Source organism: Octopus bimaculoides, chromosome 27 (assembly GCF_046866305.1).
Source record: "Octopus bimaculoides isolate indiv1 chromosome 27, ASM4686630v1, whole genome shotgun sequence".
Classification (NCBI taxonomy): Eukaryota; Metazoa; Mollusca; class Cephalopoda; order Octopoda; family Octopodidae; genus Octopus; species Octopus bimaculoides.
In genome coordinates this window covers 24,192,406-24,207,945 of record NC_142954.1, presented here as the reverse complement: position 1 = coordinate 24,207,945, position 15,540 = coordinate 24,192,406, and the positions used below count along the sequence as shown (strand labels likewise).

At 42.4% G+C, this 15,540-nt stretch overlaps 2 protein-coding genes across 2 annotated transcripts; both read left to right on the top strand.

Annotated features, from left to right (window-relative positions):
• The first annotated feature begins 3,924 nt into the window (after nt 1-3,924).
• LOC149130906 (uncharacterized) lies at nt 3,925-4,788 on the top strand. The gene has a single exon (XM_089343193.1). It carries the CDS (start codon nt 3,925-3,927, stop codon nt 4,786-4,788), a length of 864 nt encoding a protein of 287 aa, XP_089199319.1.
• A 2,481-nt stretch (nt 4,789-7,269) lies between these two features.
• LOC149130905 (uncharacterized) lies at nt 7,270-9,096 on the top strand. The gene is made up of 2 exons (XM_089343192.1): nt 7,270-7,871; nt 9,042-9,096. The coding sequence occupies exons 1-2, from the start codon at nt 7,270-7,272 to the stop codon at nt 9,094-9,096; spliced, it is 657 nt and encodes a 218-aa protein (XP_089199318.1).
• Nucleotides 9,097-15,540: the final 6,444 nt, after the last annotated feature.

Here is a 15,540-nt window from a genome sequence, read left to right as displayed (position 1 = left end):
CATTCGATGTGGTGAATTTGTACAATATAATCCCACACGGTTAGGGTATAGAAGCGATGATCACCTTCTGGCTAAAAAATACCCACAAGAGATGCCAAGACGCATGAACCACAGATTCATAATTGCAGCACTCCTAACACCAATCACCCCACACAGTGGACTGAGTGCTTTTTACGTGGCACTAGCACAGGGGGAGGTCAGTTTTTGCCTTATTTTGTCCCAGCCAAGTTTGTCGTTTACATGCTCAAATAGAATTTGCCTTCAAATATGACATTTTTTAACTAAATTTCTGTTGGTGTCTCGGCGGTCTTGTGGGTAAAGGCATGTGTAGACACATTTAAAATCCTGGGTAGAGTTCAATATTTCCCAGAGCCTGCACCAAGGGGTCTTATGAAAATTTTTCACTTTTTTTTTATCTCACTGGGACTGACAAACACACAGAATCACACACCAACAATTATATATATATATATACTCTTTTACTTGTTTCAGTCTTTCTTTTGACTGGCCATGCTGGAGCACCGCCTTTAGTCGAGCAAATCGATCCCAGGACTTATTCTATCGGTCTCTTTTGCTGAACCGCTAAGTTACGGGGGATATAAACACACCAGCATCGGTTGTCAACGATCCTCCGCCTACGGACCTCAAACTGAGACCCATCATTGCTGACCCTGCTTGTGAAACCCACCGTTTCTAAAATAAGTGTAAAGCTTCATCATGGATGACTTAGACATGCTAAACCACATCCCGAAGACAATAAGTGAAGGAACCCTGTTAGTATCATTCGATGTGGTGAATTTGTACACTATAATCCCACACGATTATGGTATAGAAGCAATGATCACCTTCTGGCTAGAGAAATACCCACAAGAGATGCCAGGACGCATGAACCACAGATTTATAATCGCAGCACTCCTAACACCAACCACCCCACACAGTGGACTGAGTTCTTTTTACGTGGCACCAGCACAGGGGTAGGTCAGTTTTGGAAATGTTTTTACAGCTGAATGCCCTTCCAAATGCCAAACACTTTACAGCAGGTGTGTGAAATGGGTTAAAAAGCTTGGTTCATCTGTCACATGGGTCCTCTCGCAACATTTATACTGTGCACTTAGGATACACCGACCTAACTTCTGGCCAGAACCTAACGCCAATTTCCTTGAACTCTTGCGGGGTCACCATGTCTGTCCCAAGTGAAAGCCCGAAAGCAAAAGTCACACACACTAGTTGTCCTTCTGCTCACATGTCTGTCCTTCTTGCAAGGGCCCTTGACCGTTCATATGTCATCACTTACCTTATACTTCCAACCTATCCCACCATCTTTGTCATATATTATGTGTAGTAAGAGGCTTGCTTCCCAACCACATGGTTCTGGATTCAGTCGCACTGCGTGCCACCTTGAGCAAGTGTCTTCTGCTATAGTCTCAAGGCGACCAAAGCCTTGTGAGTGGTTTTGGTGGATGGAAACTGAAAGAAGCCCATCGAATATATATGTGTGTGTGTGTGTGTGTATCCTCATGTCTGCGTGTCTGTCTCCCATAACTGGTGTTGGTGTTTATGCTCCTATAACCTAGCAGTTCAACAAAGCAGACCAAAATAAGTGCTGGATTCGATTCATTCGACTAAAACAGAATTTTTTAAGGTCATCACTTAGGGGCCGGTGTCGGTTTTTTGACATCCCTATAATGTAGTGGTTTTGTAAAAGAAGATTTATAAAAAAAAACAAAAGAAAGAAACACCTCCTGTGTTCATAATGACTACATACACACTCACACAAACATGTATATGGGCATACACATACAAACATATATGTGCATGTACGTACTCATATGTATACACATATCCACACTCCAAACACTATTGTGCCGACTTACTGATTGTCCTATCTATATACATATATAAATAATGCTATATTTACCTAATATTGAGGTCTCATTCTTTTGTTGTCACTTTATTATTATCATTATATATATATACATATATATATATATATATATATATATATATATATATACATATACATATACATAAATGTGTGAGCATGTATTGTACACGCCAGTAATCTAAAAATGTATTCCAACAGACAAGGTAACTCTCATGGAACCAGGCAACCGAAATATAATGCTTTCAAAAACTAAACCTTTTCCAGGTGTCTTTGGACAAACTTAATCTTCTTGAGATTTCAGACAGAACAATAAGGGATTATATATATGGTGTACATAAAGAAAACAGCTGGCCAACTGAGGGGGTGTATATATATATATACATGTCATTGTATGTGCATGAATGTATGTATGTGTGTGTGTGTCTACACACACACACATACATACATATGATTTTAGTGCTGTGAATGCTACACCTTAAGGATTTCAAAATATGACTGGAATCTGACAGTGTGGATAGCCTAAAGCTTGGCTTTTGTGCTGTATTGGAAACACCTCTTTCTATCCTCCCAGCAATCCATACATACATATATGAGCCTGGTGCGACCTTCTGGTTCGCCAGTCCTCAGTCAAACGATCCAACCCATGCCAGCATGGAAAGCAGACGTTAAACAACAATGATGATGATACAGTTGAAATTTATAGGAAAACAACAGACAAAGACAGGTGTATGATCAACAAGCAAGTTATATTTGTTTGATGCTTGGCAAAAATGAGCCGACACTCTTCAACAGGAAAGAATGGAGAGCAGGGTATTAAGTAGTACCAGCATTGCTAGAAATAAAAAGACTTTACGTCTGTTTTTCTTCTTATATTTCCACGTGTGTTTCTATTTTGTGCCATATTTCTATTATATTTCACTACACGTGAGAATGAAAATGCCACAAACACCAAACTCTACAGTTAAAAGTCTCAACGAAGAGACTCTTAAGGAACTGAGAGAGATCAAACACGAATTTGAGACTTTTGATTAACAACACTGATGAACTCACTCGCTCCACACAAGAGGAAAAGAAGAGAAAGAACAATCCCTGGAACAGCTCAATCAACATTTGTCCGAATTATGCACCACTCTTCATTCTTTACCACATAATAATTGCTTAAATGAAAATCCACCTACAGATGATACGCAAAATAGAAGCCCATCCCCCTCCACTAGCAATTAAAAACCGCATTATACACATATAGAATGAAAAACTTAAAGCCAGAAACTTTTCTTTCTGGAACATGATCAAAAACAACCACAAGGCAGAAATTTATGAACACTGGTTAAATTCTGCCTCATAAACTCTAGAAATTTACATTTCCTTCTCCAAGCCTAGATTCGAAACCGAATCTAAGAATTAGCGGTCGCCCAAACACGACAATCAACAGGCGCGAAAAACAGGTTTTCTTTGTCCTGTCAAAAAGTGATCGATCATCTCCCTTTGACCTTCGACCTTAGAATGTCAGGCGAAGTTCAACTGGTCAGCATCTAACCTATTTAGGTACAAACTCTGCTGCAGTATGTATGTCCTTCTAGCTGCCACGATTCTTATAAATAGAGTGGTCAGCAAGACGTCAACACACAGGGACAGGGAGACTGCTACTATGAGACCTCTGCTAATGTGAGACAGAGATTTTCCTCCGGCCAAGCAAGATGAGAGAACGAACACACACACACACACGAACATATCCTGGTTCCATCATTTGTCTAGCAACTCGAAGCAAGTTGTTAAAATTGAATGTAGTGGCTATTAGTATTTATTAACTCCAGCTAATAAAAATGTTATAATTGAATCAGTTACCACTTTGTCATTTCTCAGGCAAACACATGCCTATCGCACCGACACTCAACAAAAACACACTATATTCTGGTGACTCCACTACATTTTGGTGACCCCGTCAAAGAATTCCGGCCTTCCCTGGAACCAGCTTCTACGAAGAATAACAGCCTGCACATCATCTGTCAACAAACCAACTGTGAATTTCTGCGAACACCATGGCTCTTCCAGAACCGAATCCAGCGGTGAATCCATTACCTTCCGACACGACAATTCAAGCGGCGATTACGTGGAAAATTCCCCCATTCTGGACGAACGACCCTGCATTATGGTTTCACCACATAGAAGCCCAGTTTTCTTCTCACCGAATACTGAGCGATGCGTCTCGACTGTCGCATGTAATCGGTTCTCTTTCACCTGAGATCATGAACGTCGTCCGTGATCTCGTCATGGCTCCACACGGTTCTGTGTCGTACGACACCTTTAAAACGACACTTATTAACAGAACTTCCGAGTCCCAACGAAAGCGACTTCACCAACTTCTGACATCCGAAGAATTGGGCGACAGAACGCCTTCCCAGTTTCTAAGAAGAATGAAGCAGCTTCTTGGAGATGAGAGCCTCCCCGACAAAGTGTTCAAGCAGCTTTTTCTCCAGCGTCTACACTCCAACACACAGGTGATTCTCGCTTCCACACGAGAATCCACATCCATTGAGGAACTGGCAGAGCTAGCGGACAAAATAGCTGAGGTACCACATAGGTTTTCCACGGTATCGACGGTGACTCCAGCCGCTCCCACTACCAATCCTTTCCTTGCGCCGACCAGTTCTTCCGAAATTGCGGACTTGCGTTCATTAATGACGCAGCAAGCCGCACAAATACAGGCCCTATCGCTTGGAAACCGGCGCCGAAGCAGCAGCCGACCGCATCGATATGGTAGACGATCCCGCAGTCCCAGTGCTACCCGCAACTCACCCGACACGTGCTGGTACCACCGAACATTCGGTACACAGGCGCGGAAATGCACCTTACCATGCTCATTCGCATCACCCAGTTCGGGAAACGGTACAGCCGGGAACTAAATGCGACGGTCGTTCCTGGTTCGCACCCACAAATTCGCCTGTTTTTCGTTTGCGATCGGGTAACAGGCACACGTTTCCTAGTTGACACCGGCGCGGAAGTCAGCGTAATCCCCGTGTCCAGCATTTCAGGAAAACGAACGGAGACACCAGTCTGTCTTCAGGCAGTCAATCACTCGCCAATCCAAACCTACGGTGAACAGTCCCTTACACTGAACTTGGGACTACGCCGCACATTCCAGTGGGTATTTGTCATCGCAAAACTGCCGACCCCTATCTTAGGAGCCGATTTCCTCCATCATTTCGGTCTCCTAGAAGACATACAAAACAGACGACTTGTCGACAGCACCACACAGCTTACTGTGCGCGGTATAGCCGCTCGTATGGCCACAGTCAGCCCAACCATATTGCTTTCAACAACGACTCGTCACAGTACCATCCTGAAACAGTACCCGGACGTCGCTCGACCAGTTTTCCACAACCAGCCGATCAAGCACGATATCACCCACCACATCAAGACCAGCGGTCCACCTGTTGCTGCACGACCCAGAAGGTTACCACCTGATCGCCTCAAAGTGTCAAACGGGAATTCCAACACATGCTTGACCTTGGAATCATCCGCCCGTCCAGCAGCAACTGGTCCTCGCCGATACACTGCGTCCCAAAAAAATCATCGACCGACTGGCGAGTTTGCGGTGATTATCGGTCACTAAACAAAAGTACCGTCAGTGATGCTTACCCAGTCCCTTATCTGCAGGATTTTTCTAGCTCGCTGCATGGCGCTCGCATTTTTTCCAAAATCGACCTTGTGCGAGCGTACAACCAAATACCGGTTGAACCCGAGGACATCCCAAAAACAGCAGTCACGACACCTTTCGGAATGTTTGAATTCCTGCGTATGCCTTTCGGTTTACGCAACGCAGCACAGACATTCCAAAGGTTCATCGACATGGTCACCAGAGGTTTGCCTTTCGTCTATGCCTACGTAGACGACATACTGGTGGCCAGTAACTCGGAAGAAGAGCATGACCAACATCTGCACTTGCTATTCGAACGTCTACAAAAATTCGGAGTCGTCATCAATCCCAGCAAATGTGATTTCGGAGTTGCTTCCCTTCATTTTCTCGGGCACATCATCGATAAGGATGGTATTCGTCCCCTCCCTGATAAAGTACAGGCCATCGTGGAATTTTCGCCACCCACATCTCTCCGCAAATTAAGGGAGTTCCTCGGTCTAGTGAATTTTTATCGGAGATTTGTACCTCACCTTGCCGAGATAGCGCAACCGCTCACAGATTTGCTACGTCAGCGAACCTGCAAAAAACCGAAATTGCCCTGGGTGAACATCAGCTCGCCTCTTTCGGCGCCCTAAAAAAAGCTTTATCCGACGCTACTATGTTGGTCTAACCAAATGCCCCGCTGTGTTTACTCGTCGATGCATCCGATTCCGGAATAGGAGGCGTCCTACAGCAGCTTGTTGATGGCATATGGCAACCGTTGTCTTTCTTTTCTAAGCGGTTAAAACCCGCCGAAACGAAATACAGTACCTTCAGTCGGGAATTATTGGCGGCATACCTGGCCGTTAAGCATTTCCGACACATGCTAGAGGGTACCAATTTTGCCATATACACCGATCACAAACCACTGGTATATGCATTCAACACCAAGCCTGATCGCCACTCGCCGAGAGAAATCCGCCACCTCGACTTCATATCACAATATACGACGGATATTCGCCACATCGAAGGGACGACTAACTTAGCAGCCGATGCACTGTCTCGAACGCAGATCAATGCCATCCACACCACGTCTACAATTGATCTGGCTAGTATAGCAGCTGAACATGAGAATGACGAAGAACTTCTAAAGCTCCGGAATTCGCCATCTCTCAAATTTCAACATGTTCCGCTACCATCTTCCTCGGCCCATATTTGGTGTGATATCTCCACTGGTCACCAACGCCCTTATGTACCGCAAAAATATCGTCGTGAAGTTTTCTCTGCTCTGCATTCTCTGTCACATCCTGGTATTCGCTCCACTCAAAAGCTGATATCAACCCGTTTTGTGTGGACCAATATCAACAAGGACATCAGAGAATGGACCAAGTGCTGTGTCGCGTGCCAAAAAGCAAAAATCTACCGGCACATAAAATCACCAATCGGTTCATTTTCGCAACCCGACGCACGATTTCAGCACGTTCACATTGATATCGTAGGACCTCTGCCACCTTCACAGAATTACACTCATCTACTCACCTGCGTGGACCGTTTTTCGCGATGGCCCGAAGCTTGGCCCTTATCCGATTCATCGGCAGAAACGGTCGCCAAAACGCTGATATCAAAATGGGTTTCGCGTTTTGGCACACCCGCAACAATCGCCACAGACAGAGGACGTCAGTTCGATTCCCACCTTTTCGCCGAACTGACTCGTCTACTCGGGTGCAAACACACCCGCACTACTGCTTACCACCCTGCAGCAAATGGCATGGTTGAACGCTTCCACCGCCAACTCAAAGCAGCTATTAAAGCATCTGCAGACTCTTCCAACTGGCTGGAACATCTCCCCCTCATCCTCCTTGGTATTCGATCCACGGTTAAGGAGGAAGTTGGACACACTCCGGCAGAACTAGTCTACGGCTCAACACTCACCTTACCTGGGCAGATGATTGAACCTGTTGCATCACAACACCTTCCTGACCCAGCACAATATGTGCACCGATTGCGGACATCCATGTCGCTTTTGTCAACTGCAGGCCCCAGACAACAGAACGTCGTTTCACATGTTCCCAAGGACATCAACACTTGGACTCATGTTTTCGTCAGAAACGATGGCATACCATCGCAACTCCGGCCACCATATTCCGGGCCGTACAAAGTCATCAAACGAGAACCCAAGTATTTCGTCCTCGATATCGGAGGTAAACGAAATACCGTTTCGATTGATCGTTTGAAAAAAGGCTTCATCGAGGACGACTTACATTCAGTTCCCTCTGTTCCTCGAACAGACTCACCAACCCCAGCAAGCACTACAGATTCTGTACAACCCGGGCACACTAAATCGGGAAGAACTGTTCGATGGCCAGCAAGGTTTGTGCAAGTTTTTCGGGTAAGTCCCAATTCTCAACCTACCCATCTTCTTTAATGGAACGCATACATCAAAACATAACTCATATGACTGCATCACCTACATTCAAACCTAAAGAATTCAACGAACAATTTGTATACATAAAAGAAAACATTGTTCCATATCAGCGAAAAACTTTCCGTTTGAACATTTTACTGAACATTTCACAAGCGAACTTTTTCGATGAACATTCTTTCATTTTTTGCATGTACATATGTTTTGTTTTCTTTTTCAACTGTTTTGCTTTCTTGTAAAAATATTTTGTTATCTGACGTTTACACACACTTGCAACAGTTCACATTCTCACTCGTGCTACCATTTGATCTTTTGCGCCACTGAAATACAACCTGCCTCTATTTAGACCTCTAGTGGGTCGAGCAATCAATAGATGCACGTCTCTTTCAACGCGCCAACATGTTTCTGCCTGGGCACATATATGCATTGCCCACCATATAGCACACACCAACAGTGAATCCTTGCTTCATATTTTTTTTTATATCCCATGTTTTTGACATTCACTTGTCTGTTGCACCTTGTAAAATTTTTTTATGCATACACAAAAAGATAACATTTCCAAAATCGTTCGATCTCCGGCCTTCTCACTAGAAGGGGGGTAGTGTAAAAATTTACATTTCCTTCTCCAAGCCTAGATTCGAAACCGAATCTAAGAATTAGCGGTCGCCCAAACACGACAATCAACAGGCGCGAAAAACAGGTTTTCTTTGTCCTGTCAAAAAGTGATCGATCATCTCCCTTTGACCTTCGACCTTAGAATGTCAGGCGAAGTTCAACTGGTCAGCATCTAACCTATTTAGGTACAAACTCTGCTGCAGTATGTATGTCCTTCTAGCTGCCACGATTCTTATAAATAGAGTGGTCAGCAAGACGTCAACACACAGGGACAGGGAGACTGCTACTATGAGACCTCTGCTAATGTGAGACAGAGATTTTCCTCCGGCCAAGCAAGATGAGAGAACGAACACACACACACACACGAACATATCCTGGTTCCATCATTTGTCTAGCAACTCGAAGCAAGTTGTTAAAATTGAATGTAGTGGCTATTAGTATTTATTAACTCCAGCTAATAAAAATGTTATAATTGAACCAGTTATCACTTTGTCATTTCTCAGGCAAACACATGCCTATCGCACCGACACTCAACAAAAACACACTATATTCTGGTGACTCCACTACAAACGTATTCCAAACGAACAGGACCAACAAAGACAATTAAGGGAGAAACTAACACTGGAAAACATGAAGACAGAAATAGAACTGCTTAAGCTTAGAGCGCTAAGCAATGAAGAAAAATTGAAGAACGTGGATGAGGAAATCTACAACGAATTAAAGAAACATTGAGATGGTCAACGTTTGGAAAGTGTCTTTAAACTGTGGCAAACAACTTGTGAAGCTGAAGAAACAAACTCGCTACAAGGCTGGCAAAGACAAAGCAATTTGTTTGTTAACTACGAAACACAGTTCATCGTAGAATAGGCATCGGATAAGCGCTTGCTGAAGGAAAATAAATCAAAAACATACACAGAAATGAACCCAAGCTTATCGAACACAAAGCACAGACGGTCAAGGGGACACAGCTCCACCGACATTACATCCCCCAAATAACTTAGAAACAACAATATATCTTGCTAGACATCAATCCGTCTCTTGTAACACTCAATCAGTAAAGCTAGCTGCGTGTCTTTAGCCGCAGGTATACGTACGAAATGTATGGGGTTTTTTTCTCATGTTCCTTTCTTTCTTTTACTTGTTTCATTCATTAGACTGCGGCCATGCTGGAGCAGCGCCTTAAAGTTTTTTTTTATATAATATATACTAGCCTCCCTCTCTCACACGATGCTACACACAGCATATATGTTTGTGTATATATATATATACACCAGCTGCCTTAACTCGTACAGGTCAGTGGATCAGTGGGTATAAGCGTTGGGGGGGGGGGGGTATTTTGGGTGCGGTACTCCCTTTCAATTATAACTACCTGTACGGGTTTTTGGACTGTTATGTTTATATATACAAACAATTATATATAGAACATAAAACAATTATATATATATATATATACAGATATTTGTTTTGCAAGGGATATTGATGGCAGACCTGGTCAGAGTAATGCGAAATGTCTCTTGCATGTGCAACCCTACAGAATTAAAGAGACATATACAACATTTCGTTCACCGCATGCAGTTCTCAGGTTACAGCCATTAAAGAAAGGATCAGGGTATACAAAGGAGCTATGAAGAAGTTTGAAACAATCAAACCTAACGGTAGGAATGGGATTTGCCCACTCTATAGGAGCAAATCATGGAACACCATTGAAAGGATTAAGAAGAAAATAGGGAAGGCCAGCTCATGGTATGATAGCCACAAATACCAGAGCGTCATGTTCGTCGACACCACCCCTAGAGGCGAACTGGCGTACCGCTTTAGAAGGGCCCTAGACAAACTTAAGCTAAGAATTAAGGTTGTTGAAAGGCCAGGCAACCCTATTAAATCCTTTATCAGTAGAGCATACCCTTTTAGTAGAACCCCCCTGCACTGATAGGAACTGTACTGTATGTAGATTTAGCCCACAAACAAACTGTAAAACCAGAAATGTGGTCTATAGCATAAGATGTACAGAGGGACGATGCAGTAACAAGACAACGACATATGTAGGCGAAACAGCAAGGAGCATAGGGGAGCGGGCAAATGGACATTGGAGGGAACTTAAGGAAGGGAAGAGCTCATCAGTTCTGTACCAATAAACACATACACATTGATAGATTCATAATATATACACACACACACATCTAGGCATACAGGTGAGCACACAAAGGCATGCATACACACACTGATGTTCATAGACACACACACACTGCTAGATTCATAATATATACGCACACAAACACATACATACACACACAAATATTCAGACCTACAGACATATGGAGACATACAGACACACACACTGCTAGATTCATAATATATACACACACATCTAGGAATACAGAGAAACACACAGAGGCATAAACTGATGTTCATAGACACACAAATATTCAGATACACTGCTAGATTCATAATATATACATACACACAAACACACACTGATGTTCATAGACACATATGCAGTCCTACACACATATGGGGACATACAGACACACACACACACTGCTAGATTCATAATATATACACATAAGCACATACATACACTACTAGATTCATAATATATACATACACTGCTAGATTCATAATGTATACATACACACTGATGTTCATAGACACACATGGAGACATACATACACACTGCTAGATTCATAATATATACACACACAAACTGACGTCCATAGACACAAATATTCAGACATGAAGACCTATACACATATGGAGACATACAGACACACACACAAATATACAGACCTATACACACAGACAAAGAGGCCCACAATCACACATACAAAATACTTGAGTAAAATTTACTACAACCAAGGTTTGGGGAATTTCTTTTCCATTTTATTAACATTATTAATATCATTATTATTACCAATTTTTTTAATGCTTTTTATTTAATTGATTTTTGTTAGTTTTTTTTGTGCTTGTTCATTGTGTGTACATATGTATATATACATGTATATATACATGTATATATACATGTATATATACATATGTATATATACATGTATTTATATATATACACATACACACACATGTATAAATACACACGCACAGACACACACATATATATATACTCACACAGATCTAAGTGTATATCTATATATATGTATGTACATATATAAACAAACACACATATATATACACGCACACATATACATACATTTTGCATGTATATTTATGCATGCGTACATATAATTGTGTGCACACACATACATATACAGACATACTCACATATGTATACACAGAAATGTATATATGCACACTGTAGATATATGTATATTAATATATGTACATTACATGTGTTTCTATATATATATATATATATATGTACATAATACATACATATATAGTCAAGCAATCAAAATGTTTTTCTTACATTTTAAGTCTGTCATTGTCTTATTCTCAACTTTTTTTTTTTTTTGCTATCTTTGTTTTATATTTTTCTTGTTCTTGGCTGTTTATAATTCATGAGTGTGTGTGTGTGTGTGTGTGTGTGTGTGTATAATATATATCTGTGTGTGTATTTGAGTGTAATTCCTTTTCAACACTTATTTTTTTTTTGCATTTGAACTTAACTTTTTTATTCATTTATATATTTTCATTTACTCTGCTCACCCCTGAGGTGGCAGGCACTCCCTGTCAACAGCAAAACACACATACACACAAATAAACATAAACATACATTCATACAAGATGTCTTCTTGGTTTGTTTCTTTCTTTTCTGTTTTTAGCTTTTTTTTTGTTTTTATATTTTTCTTCTTCTTCTTCTCCAGATAAATTTGTTGCACCCCATGGGTGGTTGTTTGGAGAGACCAAATTCCTAGGCAGTTGCTTGTTCCTGTACATGTGGGGTGGTAGAATCCTGTGGCTTCATTACGTCAGGCAACTCCGGAGGACTGGACAAAGAAGTTAGCTCAAGAGCTTCAAAGTCACCGTCTGCTCACAACAACAGAAAGAAAGACAGACATTAGTAGGGGAATCTATGCAAGTGTGAGGGTGCTGATAAGTTCCTGGCTCTGAGTACAAGAGGATCAGTTAATTATGATTAATTTATTTAATATATTTACATACTTATTGCAGAGGTCCTTCAGTTTTTCTAAGCTCTTAAAGTCAGAAACTTTTCAGCACCCCTTTGTATTACAAAGTTAAAAACACAAAGACAAGGCGAAAGAACAATAAACAGGATGAATTAGTTTTAAGCTCAAGAAAAATGAAAGAAGCCTTCGACACTCTGCTCTTTAGAAGAGAGATGGAGAGAAGGAATAACATGGAAAGAGAAGGACTGACACTATTATATACATAATGTGTCCATAAATAGGAAAAAATGTTTGGTATTATTTATAAACACACATACATACATATATATATCATCATCATCATCGTCGTTTAACGTCTGCTTTCCATACTAGCATGGGTTGAACGATTTGACTGAGGACTGGTGAAACCAGATGGCTACACCAGGCTCCAATCTGATTTGGCAGAGTTTCTACAGCTGGATGCCCTTCCTAACGCCAACCACTCTGAGAGTGTAGTGGGTGCTTTTACGTGTCACTCGCACGAAGGCCAGTCAGGCGGTACTGGCAACAGCCACGCTCAAAATGGTGCATCTTATGTGCCACCCGCACAAGAGCCAGTCCAGGGGTACTGGCAACGATCTCACTTGGCTTGCCGGGTCTTCTCACACACAGCACATTTCCAAAGGTCACGGTCAGTAGTCATCGCCTCGGTGAGGCCCAATGTTCGAAGGTCTTGCCTCACCACCTCAGCCCAGGTTTTCCTGGGGCTACCTCTTCCACGGGTTCCCTCAACTGTTAGGGTGTGGCACTTTTTCACGCAGCTATCCTCATCCATTCTCACCACATGTCCATACCAGCGCAATCGTCTCTCTTGCACACCACAACTGATGCTTCTAATGTTCAGCTTTTCTCTCAAAATACTTACACTATGACGGGTATTCACATTGACATTACACATCCAACGGAGCATACTGGCTTCATTCCTTGCGAGCTTACGCATGTCCTCAGCAGTTACAGCCCATGTTTCACTGCCATGTAGCATGGCTGTTCGTACATATGCGTCATACAGTCTGCCTTTTACTCTGAGTGAGAGTCCCTTTGTCACCAGCAGAGGTAAGAGCTCTCTAAACTTTGCTCAGGCTATTCTTATTCTAGCAGCTACACTTTCAGCGCACCCACCCCCACTACTAACTTGGTCACCCAGATAGCGGAAGCTATCGACTACCTCTAGTTCTTCACCCTGGAATGAGATAGAAGTTGTTTCCTGTTTGTTTACAATCTTTATTGCACCTGAACATCTGCCACATACAAAAACTAACTTCCTAGTTAACCTGCCTTTGATATTGCTGCACCTCTTATGTGTCCATAGCTTGCACCGGGTACATCTTATAGAGTTACTATCTACTCCTTTTCTACATACTGAGCAGGGCCATCTACCTGAAGGGGTTTGTGTTTTATCTACCTTCCTACTTATTAGGATTTTGGTTTTAGCTAGGTTGACTCTAAGGCCCTTCAATTCTAGTCCTTGCTTCCACACCTCAAACTTCTCCTCTAGTTCTGATAGTGACTCCGCAATTAGTGCAAGGTCATCAGCATAGAAGAGCGCCCAGGGGCAACCTGTCTTGAATTCCTCTGTGATCGCCTGGAGGACTATAATAAATAGGAGGGGGCTGAGGACGGAACCTTGGTGGTCCCCTACCTCTACCCGGAATTCATTACTGTACTCATTTCCAACCCTCACCTTACTGGCAGCATCTCTGTACATGGCTCGCACAGCTCTCACTAACCAGTCTTCTATCCCAAGTTTCCTCATTGACCACTAGATAAGGGATCGGGAGACCCTGTCAAAGGCTTTCTCCATGTCAACGAAAGCCAGGTACAGAGGTTTATCCTTGGCTAGGTATTTCTCCTGCAGCTGTCTTACTAGAAATATGGCATCAGTAGTGCTTTTACCTGGCACGAACCCAAACTGCATCTCATCTAAATTGATTCGCTCCCTAATTAGTTAGGATATGACCCTCTCCGTAACTTTCATAACCTGATCTAACAACTTGATGCCTCTGTAATTATTTGTATCTAAAGTGTCACCTTTACCTTTGTAGCAGTTGACTATGGTGCTGCTACACCAGTCATTGGGTATGACTCCTTCATGTAACACCTGGTTCGTAATACGGGTGATTAGGCTGTAGCCAACACTGCCAGATATTTTGAGCATCTCTGCAGTGATTCCTGATGGACCGGGGTCTTTCCCTGTCTTCATACTCTTAATTGCTTTATCTACCCTGGTACTATCAACTCGGATAGCTGGTCCCTCTGTTGGGTCGACATACGGCAGGCTCTCTTTCTCCCATTCATTCTCTTTATTAAGCAATCTATCGTAGTGGCATCTCCAGACCTCTTTCTTTGCAGCCTCATTTAGTGCAAGCGTACCATCATCCATGCGAACACATTTCTCTCCTACGACATCACTATTCTCTCTCCTACACTGTCTTGCAACACGAAATACCTCAAGTCTTTGGTCCTCACGGCGCAGAACATTGGCAAATCTTTTCTTATTTGCTTCCCCTCTGGCTAAATAAACCTGTTGCCTAGCTTCCCTTCTGGCAGATTGGTACAATTCCCTGCTACCGTTCTTCCAGTCCTTCCAAGCCTGTTTCTTTTGTCTAATAGCCCCGTCTACCTCCTTGTTCCACCACCACGTTACTCTGGGTCGAGAGGGGACTTTACACCAGCCACAGATCTGGTCGGTGGCTCTCAACAGGTTGTCCCGCAGAAATCTCCAATTGTCTTCCACGTTGTATGATGCTATATCCCCTTCTATTTCGTCAAATGCTTCAAGTAACTTGTCTCTAAGTCTCTGTCCATTTGCAGGGTCTTTAAGCTTATATATATATATATATATATATATATATATATATATATATATATATATATATATATATAT